This window comes from Pavona decussata, unplaced genomic scaffold (assembly GCF_977016875.1).
Source record: "Pavona decussata unplaced genomic scaffold, jaPavDecu1.1 SCAFFOLD_381, whole genome shotgun sequence".
Classification (NCBI taxonomy): Eukaryota; Metazoa; Cnidaria; class Anthozoa; order Scleractinia; family Agariciidae; genus Pavona; species Pavona decussata.
In genome coordinates this window covers 1,832,812-1,858,081 of record NW_028145755.1, presented here as the reverse complement: position 1 = coordinate 1,858,081, position 25,270 = coordinate 1,832,812, and the positions used below count along the sequence as shown (strand labels likewise).

Sequence of the window (25,270 nt, the reverse complement as noted above, 5' to 3'; positions counted from 1 at the left end):
GAAGTCGCGGTATTCCGGCTACAGGGTTTTAGAGTGTTGCTAAAATTAACCTTCCAAGAGGCTTATTTTCTAAGCAAACCCACATAAATACGTGATCTATATTGTGTTTCAGTGCATGAAAGAAACTTTATTTCCATTAGCTTAAAGGATTAATAAGGTTTAATAGTGTTCCTAAAATTAACTTACAAAAGGCCAGTCTCTTATATTGCATTTCCACAGAGCATGAAAAGTAACTCCAATTGCCTCGAGTTTTAACGCAGTAATGACTACAGTAATATAGCCACTAATTTATTGATGATTTAGAATATTCCTAAATTAACTTTTCAATAGGTTTCGGTTCATTGTCAGCAAAATAACTTCATTGCCATAAGGTATACAAAATAATACCTTCTCGTTTTTTAACCAATCAGAAAGCAGTTCACACCTAAATTTATTGAAGTCGAATCAAGATAAAAGACGTGTTTGTTCCGTTATCATCGTAGCAGAAAGTTCTCGTTTATACTGGAAGCAATCGCCTGTCACGTATTGCTATAATTCTTGTTTCTGAGGTCGAGAGAAGCGTGGATTTGAAATAAAATCGTGAATTAATATCCTAAAATAAATAAACAACCTGTGTCAAAAGAAGTCGCGTAATGTGTTTGTATAAACACAGAAATCTTCATATTGGTTACGGAGATTATCTCAGATTTGAAAAATTTGGTGAAAATTCAGAAAAACAAACAGCACCACATGAAATTACCGCTTTACTGCTTTTATTTGAATAGACAAACTTGGATCAAATATTACAACCACCTCGTACACTTTGTAAGAGTTGGACACAATTTTAATAACGCTGGTAGACTTTAGTGACTTTGACAACAAGAGAAATTAAGGACTCTGGGAAGAGGTTGTAATTTAAAACGCCTTACACCATTGTACAATAAGTAATTTTACTGCCTGCAACTTGCAACGCAACGATGTTGTGACAAAAGATGGGCACGAAAATACTGCTTCACGTCTCCGTAAGTTGTCTCGCCAAAATATCTGCGTTGCAAGTTGTTGTTGAATGATACTTTTCCTCTTCTTTTCGTAACATTGCGAGATGCCCTTGCACCGTGTAGCCGCGTTCACTGGAACATTTCATTCTAGTTGCAACGCAGCGGTCTCGTCAGCGTTGTCTTGTAGTTAGAAGAAACTGTTTGGTGTAACAGTGCCCTTTGGCTAGCGTTAGCACCGGATACGCCCGACGCATTTAGCCAAAATTTTCTCTCCAACCGGTCAAAATATAACTGGCACTCATGTTAAACGGAAATTTACCGGAAAAAAAACGGACAACCGTCGGTTTTAGGTACTCCACTTTTTCCGTAACCGCCGTGCCGGTCAGAACGGAAATGACCATTCTATTTACACAAAACTTATATTTCCACTTTGTTGTCAGTCTTGTGCCATCGTTGCACCATCACGTAATTTTTTTTATCTACCAATGAAATTGCAAGTTTGTAACGAATAGAAAAAAACCTTTCGATTTGACACGAAACTGAAGTTTCCGGAACTTGTTTCCAACCGAAACTTTTGGGGAGAGTTCAGGAGCGCTTTCAATTTAGCGAGGAAAGGTGTTCAACATATTGTCAAGTATTAAAAAGACGAGAGTGCTATTTGATTTTTTTAAAAAAAAGTTTCCTTCCAGCAAGTTAAAAGAGCCAAATTACTTGAATTACTTATTACTTGAATCGAGGCAAAAGGACTACATGCTGGGTGCAAACTGCGCCGTACAATATTTATCAATGGTGTAATGAAGTCTCAATGAAGCGCCAAAACGGCCAATATTTGGTTTCCCTCTCTTTTAATCTCTTCATTAATCATTTATTGCCGTGATTAGCATCATTTTCACTCACTCACGCAATTTAAAATCTTAAAAGTCACGCAAACTGCAGTCTGTTTATTTTCCTTTTCTGCACGCGATCTTACGTGTTTTATAATTGATTACACATTTGATAATAATGAGTAAGTTTATGAACTGATTTAAGTTTGCCTCGAAGTCAGTGCCCGGCCAAAATGACTTCACCCATCATTCTCCAAAAAGAAAACTGACATACATTTCGAGATATTTTGTTTGAAAATATTGTTCCATACTCAAGGTCCTCAAGCAAAAATTAAGTCAGTGCAATCAAAAATCCTTTTCAAAGTAGCACAAAAGTTAATTTTTGTTTATTTGTAATTATACCACAGTTTGGGTCGTGGCAGTAAGATTGAGCAAAAGTTTTAAATCAGTTGAAAAATCGTTTATCGTTCAGGGGGTGATTTTGCTTGCAGGCTGGTGCGAAAGTCTTGAATAAATTCAGTCCTGAAACAATTTCAATCACGTTTGTCTCGCAGACTACTTAAAACAGCGTCGGCTGAGGCAGTTTACGTGTTCCTTGGAGAAAATATTTCAAATAATTTTCTCTATCGATGACTCCAAAATGGCGGTGTAGGATACTTTGGGAAAGCTTACTGACGCTGCATGTGATAAACAGACGATTTTTATTTCCATTAGGGTTAGTAGACAACCACGAATATGATTATAATGATACATATCAGCTGTTAAAAGGAGGCATGGGTTTAGGGAAAACAACAAACAATACTAATACAGATTTAAGTCAACAAATTAAAATACCCATGTTGTCTCTACTTCTAAATGGAATCGGCTGAACTGACAAGGCGTATCAGTCAAAAGTGTGTAATGTAGATAGTACGATATGTTTTTAAAGATTCTTTTCAAGAGTTTATGACATGTGTTCAATTAATCGCGGCCCTTCAATTCTTCTTGGACAGACTTTGAGGTGGATGTAACTTTGGGTCGGAACATTCAAACGAAACCTGCAGAGAAAAAGTTTAGATAATATAATTCATTTACATCTTTTTGTATTTAGTTTCAGGTTGTTTTCTTTTCTTTCTTTTCTTTTTGTTTGATTGTTTTTTTTTTTTTTTTTTAAGGCTATTGAAAGGTGTCCAGCGCTGATAACTATTTAAAGACCATTGCCTGCGCATGAAGACGAAAGACACAGAAGAACAGCAACTCAGTTTTATATTGAATTTTCATAACAGACAATACAAAAAAGTTCAGTTCCTCAGATGGTGGGTTAATTCTCCACCTGGGAGCGCGAAAACTCTTCCTGCAATCTGGCCAATCACAACAAACTCAAATGTATGCGACCGACCAATCAGAAGTCATTCAACTGGTGGCAAAGCGCGGGAAAACACGCGCACGACATTTCGTGTAACTTGTGTTGCAATCAGGCTAAACATGAAACAAACAAGTTATGGTATGCAACACGAGAACCGGAATAAACCAGTTCTACTTTTCGCAACGATCGAATGAGTGAGTCAACGCTCCAAAGAATTTTCAAGAGTTTCGTAGGTGCAAGTTGTACGAAGTGTATAAACAGTCAGATTTCGCTTAAGCGATTTAAAATATAAATATGATAGCCTTGCTTCTCCTTATCACCTGTAGAAAATTGCTCGAGTTTTACACTACATGTAATTCTGAACCGCCAAGGGAACTTTACAACCATAAAAGCAAAGATAATCTGTGAGATGCGCATGCTCACACCCAGCATAAGGAAAAAAATAACTCGTAAGTGTCACGTGATATGAGTAAAAGAAAGAAAAGCTTCTCGTCAAAAAGATTAATTGAAAAGCAATTGAACATTTGACGTAGAAATCCTTTTGGACGTAAAAAAATTTAATGTGAAGGCGTATGTAGGGAATGAGTTCTAGGGGTATCGAATAATCCCATTTAATTTTTAAAAAAGTGCTCGCAAAATTTGGCCTTTGCTCGAATTGCTCGCAAAAATTACTCGGGTGCTCGCTTGCTCATGCTCGCAAAATTTTTGCAACTGCTCGCATGCTCGCATTCTCGTTAACATGTGCTCGATTGCTCGAAATTTCGTTAAACCTCCTTTATAGTTATTTTTTTATACGTATATAAACGATAAATCAGTTATGATCTGTATTTTTCTAAAGTGCCTGCTGCTCGCAAGAAAAATTTGACAACTGCTCGTGCTCGCAAAAATAAACACACTGCTCGCATCTCGCAAAGACCATTCGATACCCCTAGTTCTAATCTACATCCTTGTTTTTTTTTTTTTTCTTTTTAAACTAAAATAACAATAGACAAGGGGGTGTAAACGAATGTTTGCTTTTATCAACAGAGTCGATAAGGTAATTTGGCAACCGTAAAGAGATTCGACAGCTGACGCAGTTTCGAGCGTTAAGTCCTTCAATTCGCCGGAGGCTACAAGTAATGAAACACTCGAAACGCTCGAAAATCTTGACGGTTGCTAAAATAACAGAGATGCGTCTAGCGGAAATTTCGCAAACTTTTGTTTTTGTAACAAACTGTACTCCTGCTTTCGGACTGACTGCTAACAGAAAGTGTCGGGAATTTTTTTTTGTTCACGAATAATTTTCTTCACTGAGTTATCGAAGAAAACTGAGCTGCGATTCAGGCACCGAGCTGATGAAACAATGACGTCAGGTCAAAACATAACGCCTGCAAATGATTTTTTAGCAAAGGCAGCACTGCTTGCTTCTGAAAGTATTTTTTTAATCTCTGAGTTATTAAATAAACGAAAAAATGATGTAGCAGCTTTTATATCCATGTGGTTGCACTTAAGGAATCCATTCACATACTCTAATGCTAGGCAGCTTAATTGTTCAAGCACTGTCTAGTTTTCACTCATTTGAATAGGACAGCATTTGATATAAGGACTTCATTCGCAGACTAGACCTGCTACACTGTTTAGCATGAAGAGACAGTATCCGGCACAGGATTCGTAACGTAAAGTGAATGCTCAATGAGCCTATCAGCTACAGATACACTTGTGAAACCACGTTAACCGCCTTGTGACGTGTGTACATGTATAAGGTATCATAAAGGAGGGAAGGGAAGTCAAGCCATTAAGTTACAGCTGAGTGAATCTAAGTATAGGACCGTATAGGATATAAAAACAATTCAAAGAGACAAGGTTATTTTCCCGTTGTTTGCGTCAGTTGTTCTCAAGCCTCCACTTCAGTTTTCCCTCTATAACTTGATGGACCACGCAAAGGTACCAATACAACAGTCAAACGTGTCCAATCATGCGACAAAAGTCGAATTGCCTCACGTATTGCATGCTTCAAACGAATATCAGATGATATTATATTTTACTGACGTTTCACCGCGCCGCTGATAAGAAAGACAAGAAATTTCTTTGAACTGAAATCGAGCCGGCTATGAAAGACTAGTGTCTGTTGCCACGGGGTAGAAAACGCGTATAAAATGTTGACAAGTTTTCTATTCATTCAACCGTCTAAAACTCGGTCAAGAGGTTCAAGCTCATTTTGTCCAAATTTTAAACAAACTGTCTCATACATCTCAATTATAATGTTGTTTATTGCCTGTAACTGGATTATTTTGGTTTGCCGCCTATGCTTTTCAGGAACGCCACAGGAAATTTGAAACTTCTAAGACCTTTTTCACTGGCTTCTGTCTTTTTCTGGCCCGGATGTTAAATTCAGTTAGGAAAAAAAAAAAAAAAACGGGACGCGTTTCCAATATAGCCAGCCATCAAATTTTCTTCCAAATATTTCCTGCTTTACCTAATTAACTCAAAAATCGTTCCCTATTTCTGATCGAAACCGACAAAAATCTTTTCCCTCTACACAATACCTCTAACACAGACCAAAACTGGCTCAAATCCATGTCCTTTGTGGAAATGCACAATTCATCTATATATAGCCGGCTTCATAAGGCAGTACCCCGACTCTCGGTTCACTTGCTTGCATCAAATCGCATACCGCATCCCTTTCGACCCACGGTTAAGTGACACCTGACTTGAACAGCCAGACTCGATCACTAGTGCGTGTTCATTCAAATGATCAGAGTGGCTCGACGTTAAGTTTTCAAAGTCAGAGACTCACGTTAAATTAAAACGAGAAGAAATTCAATAGCGGCGGGGTGAGCCACGGGGGTGATCGGAATTAAAAAAGAGCGGCGTCTCAGATATTATACCGAAAGGGATAAGAGAAGCCCATAGCTGTGCTATTATCAAATGTAGACTAAACTTAGTCGCTAATCTATCTAAGTATAGCTGTGCACTCGCCGCCTGCATACATGGCCGCCAGGTGGGTGATTTGAGTTATCAGCAAGCACGTGTTTGACTCAATACGATGTCTATCCCAGCTGCGGACGGATCTTAGACGTCTGAGCATGGAAGCTCTCTTTGCTACGTGGATTCAGAAAGACGAGTTCGCTTATGGGTAACAATTGGTGTATGACAGAGAGATAAGCAGAACAATGCTGAACCCAAAACACACCCAGGCTGGCGCCTAAACAGCCAAAGGTGCTTGCTTAACCAAAGTCAAAAATAACTTTGAAAAATGCAAAACAATGAACAAGTCCCGGCATAGCAAAGCTCTCCTTGATAACCTTCATTTTGATACGAATGTTTTGTTTTATCATAATTTGTCCACCGTATAGAGATTCGAGAGCTGAAGTTTGGGGCGTTTTACCCGGCGTTTTACCTTCGTCACAGCGAATCTAGTCGTCACACTTGAGGATTTGATCCACAGAATCAAACGATTAAGACGCAGCTGGGAGAAATATCACTTACCGTAACTCACCTGCTAACAAACAAGAAATTGTAACACTGATCAAAAACGAAGTCTGCATATAAAGTTTTGTATACGCAGAAAACCTTAGCATGTAACTGAATCGATTATTAATTACCGCGGAAATCCGGCACTCGCTCGCCTATGCGCGGTTTTGATCTTCTCGTTTCTCCTTTCAAATATTTTAGAGGCACTTGTCGAGCGGCTGGCTCAAGAAATAAAGCTGATGCCTGTTTTGTTTTGTGGCTTTAGATTCTCTGCCACGCTGTTTGTAACCAGCTACACAGGAGGTGTTGGTCAAAGAATATGTAGCCGAATCTGGTCCAGCTGGGCGACTCCCGTTTGGAACGATACGAAAGTGGCGCGAGTGCCAAGGCACCAGGGGTTAAAATTTGAGGTTTGGTACCGGTTTAAGCTAGGTTCCAAGTTTAATCTTAAGTGGCCACAATTGCATTTCCTTCAGTGGTGTAAACCGGAAGATGGGACTGAGGGAAGGTGAGCCTCTGCGGGGATGAAAATAAACTCAAACCACGCCCACACACAAAGCTCCGCTACCATTTAGAGGTTTGTTTCAAAATTTTCGACCACCCCTTCCCCCATTCATTTAAGGGCTACCCCCCTCGGGAATTTCTTTGAACCCCGATGTATATATAAATGGTCCTGGAGTACAAACCTTGAAATCTTACACTAGCTGACAGGCGCTGGGTGCTACTCATAGTACATGGTATGGCCATCCGCTTCAGACTAAAATAGGTAACATTTCCATCACTTCACAGCTGACGGCAAATTCCCTTTCTCGAGCCAAACTAGTAAAAATACTTGACCTATTTCACTGAGACCGAAAGACCAAAAGAAAGGAGAAAAGACGAAGGCGGTGGAAAAACAGTGACTCCTTCAGCACCTTGGACCTGTCAGTCACTAGTGTGCCTGTAGCAGATATGGTCGTCCATCTTCGTCTGCGAAGACATTGTCTCTATGTTAGACCTGTGAGGAAAGCATAACTGACCCCATTTCAGACGCATTGTCCCCGGCTACCGCCATTCAACAGCCAGTGCACGCAAGAATGTCCACCTCGGTGTTGATGTTGGAGGTTAGGGGGTTAAGGAGTACTTTACCTTCTTAGCTTCAAGCTACAAAAACGACAAAAACTTGTAAAAGCTGGTTGTAGTCCTTCTGATGAAAAACAACTGATCAGGAACAGGATCTTCTAAAATGTACAGACTTGATTGGCACTTCATTAATCTATGACTGCTTGTATCCGAAAAGTTAACATTTTGAAAGTTGTTCCGGAATTTTCCTTCCGTGGTACATGGTGTGTTTTAGGCTGTTTTAGGGCAGGTCGTTTCCGATATTTGAAATTCCAAAGGAACAAAAGAAAGCGGTTTGTTAATCCCTCGACTTATTCTTCAACGCGAATTCTTTTGTTTGAGCAAGTTCAAAAGCCTCTTAATGGAGTTCAAATTTTAGAATATCGGAAATGCCTTAATAGGCCGTGATTTGTTTCGCTCGTATTGATTCAGTTGGTAGACCACTTTGCTTTAAACAAACATATCAGATAAAGTTCATTAGCCACCGCCAAAAAGTCACATGCAACGTACAATTAATTAGTTAAATTAGCAAAATTTCCAATAAGTGCTACATAGCAACCACTAATAGTTAATTTACTTTCCCAGGTATGGCAAGGGATTTGAAAAACACGTGAAATTTTGTTGTATCCGAACCTGACTAAAACAAACTTCTTTCGAATTTTTCTGTATTTCTTTCAACCCTTTCTTCAGAAGATCCCTGAATCTGGATACCACTGGTGCTAAAAAATCTCTTGAGTCCCCTGTAGGTGAAATCCTTGTAATGCTAGAGATGGTTGTCATATATAACTGCACAGTAGAGCTTCTCACCTCTGATGCTATCAGCTAAGCTGTACAAGTTCATTCAAAGTTTCAGTTTGCAAATTTCAGTTAATCAAACTTGTAACCATTTAAATGAAGATGTTTAGCAGATCTTTACTGGAGTTCTGGGTTTTACTTTGCAGTTGGTAATGTTTCTAATGTTTGAGCGCCGTGTGGAAGAATAATCCTAATGTTCACAAAGCAACATTTTCCTTAGGGGCTGTTGGTTTTTTCCAAGTAGAAATTTGAAAAATTTCTTCTTGTTGCTCTAATTCATTTAAGAAGGTAAAAGGTTAAACATTTTTTGGTTAAACTTTAAATCAGTAGTAGCAAAGCGGCTTTTGCAGCTAATAACTTCCTTGGATAATTTCACTGTGGGGTAACCACGCGAGCCGCACTGTTTTCAGTGCACTTAGCAAACTGTCACCCGCCTATTTCTTATGCAAATAACATTTCAAACAGCTCTCAAAGTTTCAAAGATGCAAACCAGCCACCGGTAGAAATGGAATGCAAAGGAATATTTTCTCAATGACCCACCCTTAAACCGCTCAATTGAAACCATCTTCTACTTTGTTAAACGAATTAATGTTATTTCGCCACCCTCTTAAACCCAGGGGAAAAGATACAGTAAGAAGTATACAATTTGAAGCTTTGTTCAGTAGTGTTCTCTTGTTCCTTTTGCACATCCGTCAAATATTACCACCTTATTCACTAACTGTAAAAAGAGGAAATCTCAAGTCACCGTTATTTTGGGAAAGAAACACTTTATATTTAGAGTTAACATTGTTTATCTAACTGAAACAAACTTGAGATTCACGCGTTGTGCTTTTAACTTATTAGCTACGAATTTTTATTTGTTCAGTTGTAAATTATTTTTTTTGATAGCACGACTAGAGAGTCGGTATTTAATTGGCTCAGCCATCTTAATTTGCCGATAATGAAATTAAACAGCTTTTAAGTGCGATGGCCTAAATCTTTCTTCACTATCGATCAAGTATAAGGCGATGACCTCACACAAGTAGCGCGGAAGACAAACAAATCATTATCCTCTATGAGGGCTTCCTACTTTCCTTTCCGAACCAATTTATTTACCTCTCAAGCTCTTTAAAATTCACTAAACTAAGTCTCTTAGCTCCTCCGCAATATTTTTATCAACATCGATCTCTCAAATCAGACAGAAAATGCACTGCATTGAAAACTTTCTTCCTGAGTTTTTTTTTTCAATTCCACGCAGGTATACTTAATAACTTCCTCGGTTTTTGTGTGAAGAAAACAATAGACTTGAAACTTGTTAATCTACTTGCTTAAACTCTGTTGGTTTATGGCTGTTTTTCGGAAACAAAATACAAAGCTATGAAATCCGAATGGTACATTACATCTGGGACATAAAGAAACCTTTTAAACGCGGACATGGCTAACAAACTCTTGAAACATTCTAGAAAAAAACTTCACAAACAATAGCGAACGCCATTAACACCTTCCACACACATATTGCTTTTTCGGCTCCCAGTACCTGAAAAGGACGACGTTTAGTTAATTTTTCATTCATACAAAAGACATGACGTACAGCCATTGTCGAGATTTTTTCGTTGTTGATACGTTGACAAAAGTATTTATCAGTGAAATTAACTAAGTTTGGATAATGTCTGCGAAAATTAACAGAGTAGCTCTTCGATTTACCCGCGACTCCTAATCACTTCTAAAAGTCTTTTGCGACTCGATCTAATGGTTTACTCCAAGTTGTGTAATTTCATTGTTCAGACCAGAATGGAGTCGGCTTAGGGCACGTAAATATAAATAAAGTGGGTGATTTGTGGAATTCATGATGTTTGGATGTTGATTGGTTGGCGGTAGTGAGATCCCGCCTTTGCATACGTAATGCCAGAGTAATTGTCCGATCTTGTCAACGAGAACAAGCGCTGTAATTAGCGCGAATAGATCAGAAAGCACAGCAGGCAAATTTATGTTTTACTGCCTTCCTACTGTTAAGAATTAGTCAAACATTTACTGCGTGAACATTTCAGCGTATTGAAGGGCAAATTTAAGACCAGTGTACAGTCGAGGCCTAGAGCGGTTCGTCGTTAAAGAGCTCACACTCCCTCACAGTTGATTGCGTTTCGGTTTCGAAGATTTTGAGATCAACAATGGCTTCTTTCTGTATATTTCTTGTTTTGCTCGTTTGCGTTTGTTCTGGTTTTGGCCTAGATCCATCGTGTTCATCAGTGAAGAGTGCTTATAGATCGAAAAGGCTAACAGAAGCGGCGGAAGGTGATGTCCCTACGTCGGCCGTTGATGGTAAGCAAGCGTTAAATTTTACCATACCAACAAGTGTACGTTGTGTTCTTGCTGATTTCTGAAGTTTTGTTAATCTGTCTTTCGCGGCATGGGGTGCCATTAGGCGAGTTCGACTTTCAATTTGGTAATATCGCTAACTTTTTTTGTGTTTTAGGAAATGACCTCCGTGTTTGCCCTAAAGACAACGGCAAGCAATGCTGCTCGCAACGAATGGAAGACCGTTTCGCTGTTTTATCTCGTGGTGACTTCGACGAAGCTGTGTCGTCGAAAGTTGATGAAATCAAGGATCTTTTTAACGAACAAGCCAAGACATTTGACGGTAAGTTCTTCGCCTAAAATGTACAAAGTGTTAAGAGAGTGTGGATGAAGCTTGTGAGTGAAAAAAATGCTGATGGCGACTTATTTGGAATGCGCTGATTCGAGAGTAATAAATTAAAGCGCTTGTCTTTTTAAGACCTAGAGCACGCGTTTTTGTCGAGACTTTTCGTCGTACGGTTTACTCTAACAATCCAGCTAATTCCTTCGCCTCTGTGGGAAGTTTTTGAAGGTTAACTTTTCTATTAAAGGTCGATCGGTTTTGGTCGACAGGAAATTGGACAAAACTGATAAGTAAACATCTATGTGCATGCTCATGATGATTCTCTGCCCCCAGTAATAATTGTGTCAATCGTTTATTCTGTTGCGTTGATGTTAGGTAATTCATGAAACGCTAAATTGAAAAACGCATTACTTTGTTTCTTGTCGATTGGCATGTGAGAAATCTTAACGCGAGATTCTGCATTCAAGAAAATCCGAAGGGATACGAAGGATTTGCTGCAAATTTGGAAATTATGAAAATAAATAATGAGACCTGCTTCTGTAACTTTATCTTCATATCTCGTCTGTGGAATGTCGGAGAAAACAAGCTTAGAAATTATCGCTTTGGTGTGTTAATCTCCCACACGAAACCTACGCGTCCTTAGAAATCTTTTCTTCTTTCACTCCACGAACCCGTCGGCTTGATTCACGCTTTACGGCGTGAAAATTTAAGCACAAAAGATTGCGATATTCAGTTTGAAATGAATATGTCGAAAGACCGGCTCGGTGCGTCCTAAAGTCTTTCGGCAACTACCAAATGGCGGGATTATATTACAACAATTGCTCACGATTTTTGATTTGCTATAGTATCGTACTCTTTTTGACGTACAAAACTTGCGATACATCTATCACTGCGTCGCCAAACAATAAAGTTTATAAACCCGAGCTTGCTAACACATGGGTTCATGTCAAAGAACAAAAAACACGGCTGTCGTTTTTTCGAATGCCCTCTTCTAAGGGTCACGGGAATAACTGTTTTGTTCCTCTAGCTGTGTAGTGTTAAAAATATAAATGATTTCAAGCGAATCGTAAATTTAAAGTTTGACTTTTGTTTGTCGCAGTTTGTCGTAGCCTGAGGCTATTGAATAACATGAACTCTTTAGTTCTTTTATAATGAAAAATTGTCCTGTTGATTGTTTTGCGAATTCGTGGTTTACTCAGCTAACAATGTGAACCACAAACCAAACTGTATGTTAGTCGTGTAAAGGGCTTGTAAAATTGTAAGAGCAGATGAAATATGAGTCGTTTGCCAAGCGTGATTTACAACCTAACTCGATATTGATCATAAAGAATGTTATGAATCATGTTTTTCGTTACTAAGCGCGTTTCTTTAGGTTCTGATTAAATCCAAACTGAACTAAATTTTAATGCAACCAATGAATTTACGGTGTATCGTTAGAAATTTAAGCAGTGTTTTCTTGATATTAGAGGGCTGCACGTTTCATGGCTTCCACAGCCGGAAGTGAGGATTCCAAAATGTTCAACGAAGGAAGCGATGGAGCGCTAAAAAGCGAACAAGACTTCGCTAACCCCCGGTCTCTGTTTGGGGTCATGGCTAACGGAATTGCATCATAATTGGATTAAGTACAAAAATATCCACCTCCCTAATTATCAAATTCAAACATGCTGTTCAATCAGAGCACTGTACTGTATCATGATTTTGTTAAAGGAAGGGTTCAGATTAACAGAGTATCAGATGTCTTGCTGGCATATTTTAGTTTATTGCCGTATGTTACCCTTCCTGACTTGATAAAACCCTTGTTGTTTCTTTTCACTGTTTAACAGCGAATAAGTTCGAGCCCAATCAAGATGAAAATATTTTAATGAATCCAATAGTTGTTAATGCGATTAGCGCTTCACTGTAGCAGATATAAATCTAGAACTTTTCTTTTGGCGTAGAGGTCTTCCTTTGATGATCCCATATATGAGGGTTAGTTTTACTGAAGACCTTACTGCAGCATGTTTTATAATGTTCACCTTAACATCATAACAAATGAAATGTAACATTATTTAAAGGCCACATTGGTTAGCTTGGTATTGGTGATAAATCTTGATCTCACGGGCTCATTGTCTAGACATGCAAACAAACTTTTTGTTATAAAATACTGAGATACTTGCAGGATTTAAGCATAGCTGGTAGCTGGAAACCTGCTGAATTCTCCCACTTCAGGAATTTACGGAAAGAAAGGGATAAGAATAATATTGATCTTTCACCTGCGTAATAGCTTTTTAGGTTAAAATGAGTAAAATTAACAGCTAAAAGGGTCAGCCGTCTATTCTTAGCACGGTTTACAATACTGTGCACAATTCCGATACACATTCAATTTAATGTTGCATGACCGAAAAGACTAGAAAATTACAGAAACACATTGTTGTGAAGTAAACTGCGTAAATAAAGAACAATATCTGGGGCTGTAAATTGTTCATTATAAAAATTGTGCCCCACTGCCAAAAAATCAGGGACATTCTTTAAAAACCGGTGGAAATTAGGGATTTCTTTTTTCTTTTCAAGTTACACCTATAACTAAATTGTAAATACGTCGAACAAATTCTTTGCAAGTTCATTGTTGACCATGCCTTATCAAAGAATATTGTCCAGTCCCGTTCATCAGATAGACAAAGAAATGGGAGTTTTCATGCACGGAAGCTGTAAACTAAACCCTCAACCTGAAAAGAAATTATGTCAAATTGGTGAAAATACAATCTAATTTCAAATTTTGTTGGAGAGCATGAAAATAATATTTCTGTGGGAGAAAACAGGATTTGATTATTGCCTATTTTCGCTTTTAAATTTCCCGGGCACTGCCATGTTGGATTACGTGAGGTAACATGGTTGCTCAGTTTCACACAAAAGAACTTCTGCTTACTGACAATAGCGGCAACTGTATGGCATCATAACACCAAAATGGCAGCGGTAGGAAACTTAAAGCGAAAATGGCCGATAATCATCAAGGGTGTTGCTTAAGAAAACATTTCAAGGAGCCCACAAGGCCAAAAGCCAAGAAGTTAGAAGCGTTTGCATTTTGTTGGAGTAGTAGTAGCAGTAGCAGTAGCAGTAGCGGTAGCAGTAGCAGTAGCAGCAGCAGCAGCAGCAGCAGCAGCAGCAGTAGCAGTAGCAGCAGCAGCAGCAGCAGCAGCAGTAGCAGCAGTAGCAGTAGCAGTAGTAGTAGTAGTAGTAGTAGTAGTAGTAGTAGCAGTAATAGTAGCAGTAGCAGTAGCAGTAGCGGTAGTAGTAGTAGTAGTAGCAGCAGTAGCAGTAGCAGTAGTAGTAGTAGCAGTAATAGTGGCAGTAGCAGTAGCAGTAGCAGTAGTAGTAGTAGTAGTAGTAGTAGTAGTAGTAGTAGTAGTAGTAGTAGCAGTAATAGTAGCAGTAGCAGTAGCAGTAGCAGTAGTAGTAGTAGTAGTAGCGGTAGCGGTAGCAGTAGCAGTAGCAGCAGCAGCAGCAATAGCAGTAGCAGTAGCAGCAGCAGTAGCAGTAGCAGTAGTAGTAGTAGTAGTAGTAGTAGTAGCTTTATTTAACATGGGTAAAAACACAGTACCATTATAAACACTGACAAACTTGTGGCTGATTCCTACAAGTTGTTAAACTATAAATAAAAAGAAGATAAGCTGGTTGATTTAACATTCATGACACCAACATACTGGTCCAAAAAAAAAATCACGATTACTATTTTTAAAAGCCTTGATACTCATATGTTAACAGGTAAACTGTTCCATAGCTCCACAGCTGAAATTAAAAATAGTTTTCAGCCTTCAGTTTAATGCTGGTATTTTGGGGAAATATGTAAACCCACCCCAATTAACCCCCCCCCCCCCTTCCCCCCTTAAAAACAGTTGGTCTAAAATGACCTGCCTGAAACTTGATCCCCCGTCGCCAACTTCCCTTCAAAATCAACCTGTTTTCTGTGGTCTCTGTACATTTTGGATGAAAGATGAACAAAACTGTACCTGGGAACTGTGGTGCAAAAAAAAAAAAAAATTGAACGCTTCTGCTGTTTCCCCTCTGTTTAATCTATTAATCCAAGCAGATTCTGTATTATTATTGTAGGATTGACCAGACCCTAAATTATGAGTCCGACTTGCAGATAAAATCATTTTCCACCCTTCTGCTGAATTGCTTAGCACTGTTAATCCCCAAGAACATTAAGCTGTAGTTTTCAGATAAAATTTCATCTTGAACCACCTTCACAGAAAAATTCAGCTCAATATAGAGGATAAATTTGAATGGTCATGGTCATTGTCAAATTTTATCCACTGACTCGAGGCAAGAACGTTAAGAATTTCATGCTTTTTATCCTGTCAAAAATTTTTCGAACAAAATATTTTGCAACTGAATAAAATTGTTAAAATTTAATGTGACCTGCTTTGGCAGACTGTGAAGGTGATTTTATTGTCTGGAATTGGTAATTTAGTTCATTCAGGTTTGAATTTGAGTGCAATTAATAATTAATCGTGGTAGAATTTTGAACTTTATTCCATGGTAAGAAATTCATTTGAGATGCAGATGTTTCACACATCAGTGTTTCCAAACACCTCTTCTCACCTAGCCATTCAATCAGTTGAATGTGTAACTAATCTGAGGGCATTTGCATTTAGCAGATGCCAACTGTGGTGAATACAAGCTGATCAGTTTGTGTTTTGTTATAGTCTTGGAAAATGTTAAATGCATTTTTTGCAAAGGAAATAGTAACGTTTATTTGCTGCTTTGCTTTCGTTAAATTAAATGTCAATTCTATAGTAGAAACAGTGAAAATGTTTGAGTAGGAGTGTAGCGGAATAGCAGTGCATGGAATCACTTGTCCAGGCACTCAAATTTCCAAAGCAATTTTTCATTCTTCCTTCTCGGGTTTTAACTCTAAAAACCAGAAAGTTTTTTCTTTTCTTATGAGCAGTTGAATTTCAGATTTGTACCCTGTAATGTGCTGTTTTCCTTATAATTTGCCCAATTGCTACCTGTTTCATAAATATTAAGTTTTCCTTGACAGTTTGTGACATGCATTTTATTTTTAGCCCGGTAACGCATTTTTTAGACCTTTTTGAAGTTTGAATATCAGGTGCTTGCGTCAGACTAACCTGCGAATGGCTTCTGTTGCATAAATTAAGCTATTACAACCACGAGAAATGTGTTCCTGGCATGGTGATGTTGTGGTTTCAAATTTTTCAAACCAGTTTAATTTTTATTTCTCTGTGCAGTATTCATTACCATGATCCAAGATAAAGGGAAATAAAAGTCAAACTGGTTCGAAAATTTTTTAAAGTAAAAAAAAATTGAACTACAATGATTATTTAATAAAATAATGTTGCTTATTTCATTTTATCCTTGATCTTACAGATTATTTTCGAGGGTTGATCAAGCAGTCGCAACAGGAGCTGGACAGTATGTTCCAAAAGATTTATGGTCTCCATTACCAGCAAAACACCAAAATATTCATGGACTTGTTTGTCGATCTGACAGATTACTACAATGGCGCAACTAGTTCAGATGTAAACAACATTATGGACAAGTTCTTCAAAAGTCTTATGAAACGTATGTTCCAGATCATGAATGATCGCCACCAGTTTTCTGACTCATATCTGAATTGTGTCTCCCGACACATGGAGAAGTTGCAGCCTTTTGGTGATGTCCCTGAAAAGTTGAAACCACAAGTGCGCAAGGTTTTGATTCATGCAAGGACTTTTTCACAAGCTCTTCATGCTGGCCGGGATGTTGCCCACATGCTTGGAAATGCAGTATCCTCATCTAAGGATTGCGAGAATCAGCTTGTTAAGCTAAAATATTGTTCTTGGTGCAAAGCGATGACATCTATAAAACCTTGTTTCAAGTTTTGCAGTGACGTGTACAAAAGTTGTCTTGCCGATGTTGCCAAGGTTAATACACAGTGGCAAAGCTACATGGCGGCTTTAAATGACATGTTGGAGAAGCAGACAGGTCCCACCAACATTCAAGATGTGATTACGCGATTAAACCTCAAGATTTCTTTTGCCATCATGAACTTTCAAAGTGCAGACAAAATGAAGGATGTGAAGGAAAAGGTAAGGATTCAATATTGGCTCTTTTGAAGGGTTGATGAAAGACTAATGCTCTGAAATGTCAGCGCTCAAATCTCTTTAGACAGGTGGGAGGAATGTTGTTGTGAATAGAAGTTGTGGAGAGTCACTCCTGAACCCAAACCCATTGAAAAATGAAAGCTCCTTGTGAGGTGCCATCAGTGCAATGTAACTTTCACGTGTACCGTTATGCAGTATACACATTGTTTACAAACATCAAGGGTTTGACCTTCACAGTGAAAGCTTCTGTGAAATTCCATTAGAGACAGCAATGCCATGATCTGATAAAGGACCAGATGCGCAAACAAACCACATGTTGTTGTGTACTGCACTGCTGTTTTGGCCTTAAGATGGGGTTGTCTGTTACATGGAAATGAATAATTTATCCAATTTTCCACAAGCATTTAACCAGCGTTTTCAGTAGGTTTTCAAGTAGAAGTTGGACCTGTTAAAGTAGACGTTGCAGACACAGAGTCATTGCAGAAACATAGTGTCTGCGCAAGGCTGGGAGGGCCGTGCCTGAACTAGGGGGGTCTGGGGGCATTCTCCCCCAGAAAATTTTGACATGCTATTCTCTCAGAGATGCATTTTCCTGCTTTCTGAAGTACTAAACGGTCAGTTCGAGTCTTGTTGAAAACATGGCAATTTGTCACTTTATTGGTTATAAAAAAGCTATTACAGGCTTAAACAGAAGGCAAAACCAAAGGGCCTCAGTACGTCACCCTTCAGAATGTTCATGTGGCTGTTGCCTCCACTTGAGAAGATTTTGACTAACGTTTGTCAGTCTCACAAAACATCATCAGTGCTGAAGATAACAGTCGATGACTAACGTAGTTGTTATCAACCTAAACAATAATTTCCTGTTTATTTACAACAACTTTACGCGCAAACTTTACGAAAACTCTACGCAAACGTTGCATGAACTCTACTCCAACTGTGCGCGAACTGTACTCAAACTTTACGCTATCTATACCAACTTTGACCAAACTCTGCATCTTAAGTGCGAAATTCACGCCAACTTCACAGCAACTCAATTCACGTGAAGTTCGCCATGTGCTTATAATGAGTACTACATGAAGTACTGGCTGAAAGAAACCGCTGCCCAGCAACTGAGCCTACTCCAGGTTCACTCGATGTTCGCTTCGATCGTCGTTCATTCTAGTTTTATGTGATTGTTTTTGCGTAATGTGAGCCAGGCTTGTTTTTTTATTGCTTTATTAGCTCATTGGTAGACTAGTAAGTTATTTATCAATCGCTTTATTTATTTTGGGAATTTATCAGAGTGAAAATAGGCGTCGCAAATAGAAAAGTTGCCGCCGCATGTGACGGCCGACGGCTTATTTTGAAAACACTGATGTAACCCTGTTGATTGCTGTCTCATTGAGGGGTACACGCACTAGCTAAATAACCTTATGGACTCTTTTGATAAAACCAAACATTTGTTCTTCTGCATGGAATTCTTACTGTGTTCCTAGTGGTGATTTTTTAACATTTTGTTTCTGATTTGATATGATCAGAGCTTTTTTTGCCATTCTCAATGGTTGATATATTATACCCCGTTAGGAGAGTGTTTCTTTTTGGCAAGTTTTTTTATCATGTACAAAGATGTTTGCGTCTCTGGTATTTGTGTAGTTGGTTTGTTTAGGATCTGCAAGAGAAAATCCTCCACCCCAGCCAAGAAATAGGAAAGGAAAAGCCTCTCTTAGCAGGGTAGAAATATTACAGTTCTGCGTCATTTTTACTCAAGACTAAGTACATTTGTTGTATACTATGGGATATTGTGGAAACTCCTGGAATTTTCATTGGTTACTTTCTAGGGAAAATTTTACTGATAATGTCTTAAAAATCCACAAACATGTAATGACTTTTAATGTACAGAGTTACTGAAGTTTTTGTACATTTAAAGCTACAGTAATTTGGAGCCGTTTTAACTGTATTTAATTGAGCCCTTGGCAAAATCTTGGAATTTTTTCATGAAAGTGAAAGAACCCTGTATTTACCTTTCCAAAAATCATTTTGTGTGCAAACCTCTAAATTTGATTTTAGTGTCAAAACACTGTTTTACAAAGGGGGGTCATTTTTTCTTAGGTGTTCCAAGCTAGAGAATGTGGTAACCCTGGCCTGTCAAAAAGATCTACAGATGATTTCTTTCTTGAAGGAAGCAACAGGCAAAGAAGGGATAGTGATGCAGCCGCTTTACCAAGAACAGCTTTGTCACAAGTTAACTTGGACAAGTAAGTGAATCAGTGCATCTCTTCTTATTAACAAACAAAAACCTTCATAAAGTTGCAGCATTTGAAACAATCCTAACACTTCACAATGCAGTAAGCTTACAAAATGTTTAAGCTGCTCAATTTGCATGTGAAAAAGTTTTGCATTGAAGTGCATTGATTTTATATTTTGACCTTATTTGTTTCTGCATATTTATTTTAATGGCCTGGTTTCCCCTAGATTGAGTACAAGTTTCAAAGGTAAAGTGAGGATAGCAGACAACTTCTGGGGTGCTCTCCCAGAAAACATTTGTGGTGACATTTCTATCAAAGATAAAAACTCTGACTGTTGGAATGGCATTGGCAAAGGAAGGTAAGCATATTTATTGCTCAAAATCTGTAACTACATTACAGCTTTTAAACTCCTGCTTTAGAATAGATCTACACGAAACATGCTGTAAACTTGTGGATGTTTTGTAAGTGGAGATTGTAGTAATTAATGCAGACCATTGATCTGTTAATATTTTCACATTTGTTTGCTTTTTACATTCAAGTTTTTCATCAAACCATTTGTGAGTCTTTTAATCTTTGTCACAGCCTTCTCAGTCTCATTTTTTTTTGCACGAACAAGAAAGTCTTGATGCCCTGAAAATAAAGGCTGTTGAAAGACGCGATGTTTGGTAGCCTTGAAAGTCTTAATGTGGCTTTCATTAAAAAAAAAAAAAATTTCATATCTTGTGTCATTCATTCTATGTTTTTACTGGTGGAAACATTTTAAAAAGGACTAAAAGTCTGTTTGTTTTTGAAAAGTATAGTAATATTATTGCCAACCCAGGAAATAAGAATTAAACATATTCATTTATCATTTTTTCATAGTTACACGAGTCCTAATGATGGTGGGAATGATGTTGATGATGACCTCAAACCAGCTGTTCAGCGAGCTATCGATAAACTTAAAGATATTGTTGTTCAGTTGAATGCAGCTTTAAATGGCGAAGAAATCATCAATTTTGTTAGTGGTGATGGTGAAGATGACAGTGGCTCAGGAAGTGGAAGTGGCAGCAGCGGTGACAGCGGCGAAAATAAGATCCCAGACGATACAGATCCACCCGCAACTGAACCAGACAATACGATTGGTAATGGCAATGGTGATGAAAATGTATTTGCTGGAGGTGTTAAGAATCCTGACCCCGGATCTAAAGGAAATTCTGCATCACGGCACCATGTGGGAATGTGGTTACTCATCTCAACGCTGTGGGTATTCCTTGCTGCATTAATAGCATGATGTAATTTCTAAATTGATGGCGTCAAACGTTTGTGCTGTTCAAACTTCAGCATGGACCATGCATCTGGTGTCTTCCAAAAAAAGATTTAGTTTTGATACTCATCTTCTGTCAAGACAACACTTGCCTACTTTGCTGGGATTTATTTCAGTACAAGACTTTTATCCATATACTGACACAAACCTTGAAAGCAAGAGAATTTAATTCCAAAAGTGTGCCACCAAACACTTAATTTTCCAAGGGATTATTTCATACAGAAAGTTACCTTAGAATGAAATGTAAATTAATGTGTAAATTTTAAGTTCGTGGAATAGTGAAGGCATCCTTTTTGCATGCAAAGTCATTCGTCAATTTTTGTTTTCAAAACTCCAGTAAGATAGTTTCATGGTCATACTGATCTTGTGACATTAATCTTGACACATCAAGAACTTCTGAAATCTGTATATATAATATTATTATCAGAGTAGCATGATTTTAGCTCCCAAAAGTACAAGGAGGTTGTCTGCGGAACGTTTTAAAGGTTTTACAAGCCACACAATACATCTGCCACCTTCTTTTACCTCTTACGAGGTGACATTTCTTTTAAAAGAAGTGGCGGGTCACAGTTTTCATGATAAAAACACCTCACAAGTCATCAAACTTTTCAGAGGTTTCCTTTTAAAGAGTAGTGTAATAGGCAAGGCTGTTACCTAAGAAAAATTTCAAGCAGCCCACAAGAGCAAAAGCCAAGAAGTTAGGAGCCCATCATGTGAAGTGTTAAGTGCTGAGCACTCCAAAATATAGGTCCCCAGAGCATTTTCTTGTGCAACATAGGCTAAGGGCTCCTGTTAGGTAGCAGCCTTGAAGAAGTACGCACATTTAAAAGCTTGGTGTGCAAGACTTATTAAAATAGAAGAGGTAAATGAAGAAGTATAATTTGCACAGTAAATCTTTGGGATTGTTTTGAGGGAACTGCTGTTCCACTTCACGTGTGAGCCTCTTGTGCTCTCGGGAGATATTGCCTTTGACACTATATTTCAGAAATTAAAAAAATATTGGATCTTCTCAGCATTATAAAGTATGCAGCTGGCAATTATTGAGGGAATTACAGAGACACACCCATGCATTATGTGGCAAAATGCAAATCGTTGTTGTGGTGTGGAAGCTTTTCTTTGAACTTTTATAGCATCTGCTGGAAGCACATTAATTTTCTGTTATCTAGTCAATAGTTACAAAGAAGAGGTTTTGTACACAGTTGTGGTTTTCTACAGAAGTTTTCTTACTTACAGGCCTATGGGTTAATCTACGTTGATTTCTTAAACACTACTTTAGTCCTGAAAATCAGAGTAATTTTTGTTATCTGTCAAGTTGATTATTTATGGTGTACATTTATTTTTTACCAGAAACAACAAATCAGGGGTTTTACAAGAGATTTATTTTGATACATAATCTCTGAAAAAATTATTAATATCCAGTAACAATTTTAACAGTTGTTTAAACAACAGTTTAAAAACCGTCATTATCCTGTAGTGTAATTGTAGCACCTTAATGTAAAATCGACGCCGTAATGCAGTGAAAAAAAGGTTTAAAACCTTGTGAGTGAATTCTTCGCCAAAGCGGAGGTGGACAATGGTGGAGAGGTAATATCTACCACTTTTCATCGACACTGAGGTTAATATAAGTATTGTTTTAAATAGTGTATACCAAACCAATAGACTTTTATCACACCAATTTAAAATTTTGATATAGGCAAGGTAATGAAAAACTATTGACATCATTGGAAAGGCTAGCTTAAAATCAGTTAGAAGGTCACGTTTTTGAGTCTTGATTTTAAAATACCAAAGATATAGTTCCATAAATTCAGGACTTATATTTTGATATTTTTTAAACATGTAGAGTGCTCTCAGACATTGACTTTGGTGATAATAGCACTATATTAGTCTTTAAATTATTATTATTATTATTATTATTATTATTATTATTATTAGACGTTTGTATGAAGATGGGGAAAACTCGCCCGTTTCCATATTAATGTCTGCAAAATTTTGAGACTCAAGGAAGCTGTATCTTTGCTATTACAAGACAAAAGCTTGGTCTTTAATTATTTTAAGGTGCTCTCTCCAGCAGTGTCAATGGATTTGCTTTACTTTCTGTACATCAAAAATTTAAATTACTGTGATAAAGGAGAAGTATTTAGTTATTTTATTTCTGACAAACTGGCAAAATTAACTTGGGCATGAAATCCAGGGGCCAGTTGTTCAAAGGCCGGATAACTTTATCCTGTGGATAAGTCACTATCCAACAGTTTCAATCTGTGCAAAGATTTCAGTATTTTCTCTTGTACAAGCGAATTTGCACACTCTAACCAGAGTTAAATTTGAGGGTGTACGAAAACCTTGGACAACGTTTAACGTGAAGTATATTTTAGACCCTGTATAGTGCCTTGTCCAGCGGATAAAGTTATCCGGCCTTTGAACAACTGGGGCCAGGACAATACCAGGAGATGCATTGAGCAGCTAGTCAGAAAAACACTGTCCACTGGTTTAGTTTGTATACTAATTAAAAGCAATTATTAGTCCTCTTGCAACAAATCTGAGGTAACAACAAGGGGTGTGTAATAGTCTATTGAAAACAGTGCTCTTAAGCAATTTTTTCTTTGTGTATTTGAAATCTTGTTGCTTAAAACTAGAGTCTCTGATTCTTTGGCCTTATGGAATATTGGAGCTGTATGTCTTTGGGCCCAGTTGCATGAAGCATCTTAAGATAAGTGGCAGGTTTCTGCTGTCATTCCCTGTCTTCCAAATCATTTTCTTGTGCTCTATCTGCGTTACCCATCCCAAGTAAACGACCATCAGCCGACTGATCCAATGTAGTGCTTGAGAAAATCGTTCGGACTGCAGAAAATGGTTGTGGAAAACTTCCAGTTACCTTCTTAAAGATGCTTTATGCAACTGGGCACAGAATTAGTCCGAAATTCTTGGCCTTTTTCCAATCTTGTGATGTGACCCAGAGCTCTCACCTTATTCAATTTTGTCCATTGCTGAGTCTTGAGGTAGAATTTGATAGAGAGTGAGTCGTACTGGAATTTTTTTTGAAGCCCCTGCTATATAAAATATATTACAAGAGGAACTGGTCTTTCAGATAGAGTGTTTCTCAAACTTAACTTCACTGAGCACAGGATCTCTAATTTACTATTGTACACTCCTGTAGACCAACTAGTTTACCCAACTGAAATAGAAATGCGAACTTTGAGGGTCAGTTTTGTAAGTGTCCAATTTGGCATTTTGTGATGATCTTTCCATGTTGTTAGACAAAACTTAATCCTGTTTCAGTGCGAGTTGGTTAGATTATGGCCTATGCTGTTGTTGCAGAGTTTTATGTGTTTAGACATGTTGTGAATACCACATCAGATTTTAGTGTTCATGCATTCCTTGGTTTAAACTGTTTGATTATTGTTTAAGGAGTTGTAAAAAAAAGTCATTTGTTTGAGAAGACTTGGAGTGTGTTTCATTATTTTGTTATTATGATGGCACCATTTTCTATGACAATAATCAGATGCATTTTACAACACTTTGTTGTGATCGGTGGTACAGGATCATCTCTTTTCCACAACATGCATATTTTCCTAATTTTTGACCTATTTCTTTGGAACTAGTTGGAAGAATTTCTTTAATCATTGAGACGTTTTCTCGTTGGTGAGTATTCCCTAATTCTTGTGACCTGTATGTTTGATAAAGAAGTGACATCATAAGATGATTTTCCAAACCATGACCATACACGTTTTCAGTTTTCAGTCCAAAATAGTTAAAATCTTGACCCATTTTAGAGCAAAACAGCTCAAAAAGTATACCCCTTGGGGCAGCATATACTTAATAGTTTATCCTTGGCCTGCCCTAGATCCGCTTTTGCTAATGAAAAATACGTAGCACTGTAAAAGGTACCAGCACCAAGCAACCTTGGAGTGAAGAATTGTCCTACTTCCCTGTACTTGATCAAGCATTCCCCATTTCCACCCAGTAAACATGATCATCAGTTAGTTTTTCCGTGAGATTTACTAGGTATGTGGGTAATATGTTCAAGATCAAAATGGGGCTTGCACATGCAAGCTAGAAGTAGTTTTGCAAAACGCATGAAGCAATCACTTTACGGTAAAAATAATTGCATTTATTTACAGTACATCACTACATATATTCTGATTCTATCATCTACATCTAACAAGGAATAATTATTGTCACAATAATAAAATTAATAATGCTTTGAGCTAACAAACATAATTTTGAGGATTATCTATAAATAACTTATACCTTATACACAAATTATATGCAATGCTTTGAATTATCATGAAAATTGCTATTTCACACCAATCACTGAGAGAGTGTATACACAGTCAAACTAATCACTTGTTTGCTGTTTAGAGCGGTTTTCAACTGAGTGTCGTAAAACCAAAACCAAAGTAATTACTCTGACCAATTGCACCAGATGTAAACAACAACATGAGCCAATCAGAATTCAAAGCAAATACATGTAACTGGCGCCAAGTGCGCGCGGCCAAAACACAATTGGTTTTGATTTAGAAGGTGGCGCGAGTTTTGCTGACCAA

At 37.9% G+C, this 25,270-nt stretch overlaps 1 protein-coding gene across 1 annotated transcript; it reads left to right on the top strand.

The window, feature by feature from the left end:
- Window positions 1–10,374: 10,374 nt before the first annotated feature.
- Window positions 10,375–24,164, top strand: LOC146452040 (glypican-4-like). The gene is made up of 6 exons (XM_085098501.1): window positions 10,375–10,793; window positions 10,948–11,112; window positions 16,483–17,183; window positions 19,287–19,432; window positions 19,650–19,781; window positions 20,285–24,164. Exons 1-6 carry the CDS (start codon window positions 10,643–10,645, stop codon window positions 20,691–20,693), a joined length of 1,704 nt encoding a protein of 567 aa, XP_084954627.1. The 5' UTR covers window positions 10,375–10,642; the 3' UTR covers window positions 20,694–24,164.
- The last annotated feature ends 1,106 nt before the right edge of the window (window positions 24,165–25,270 follow it).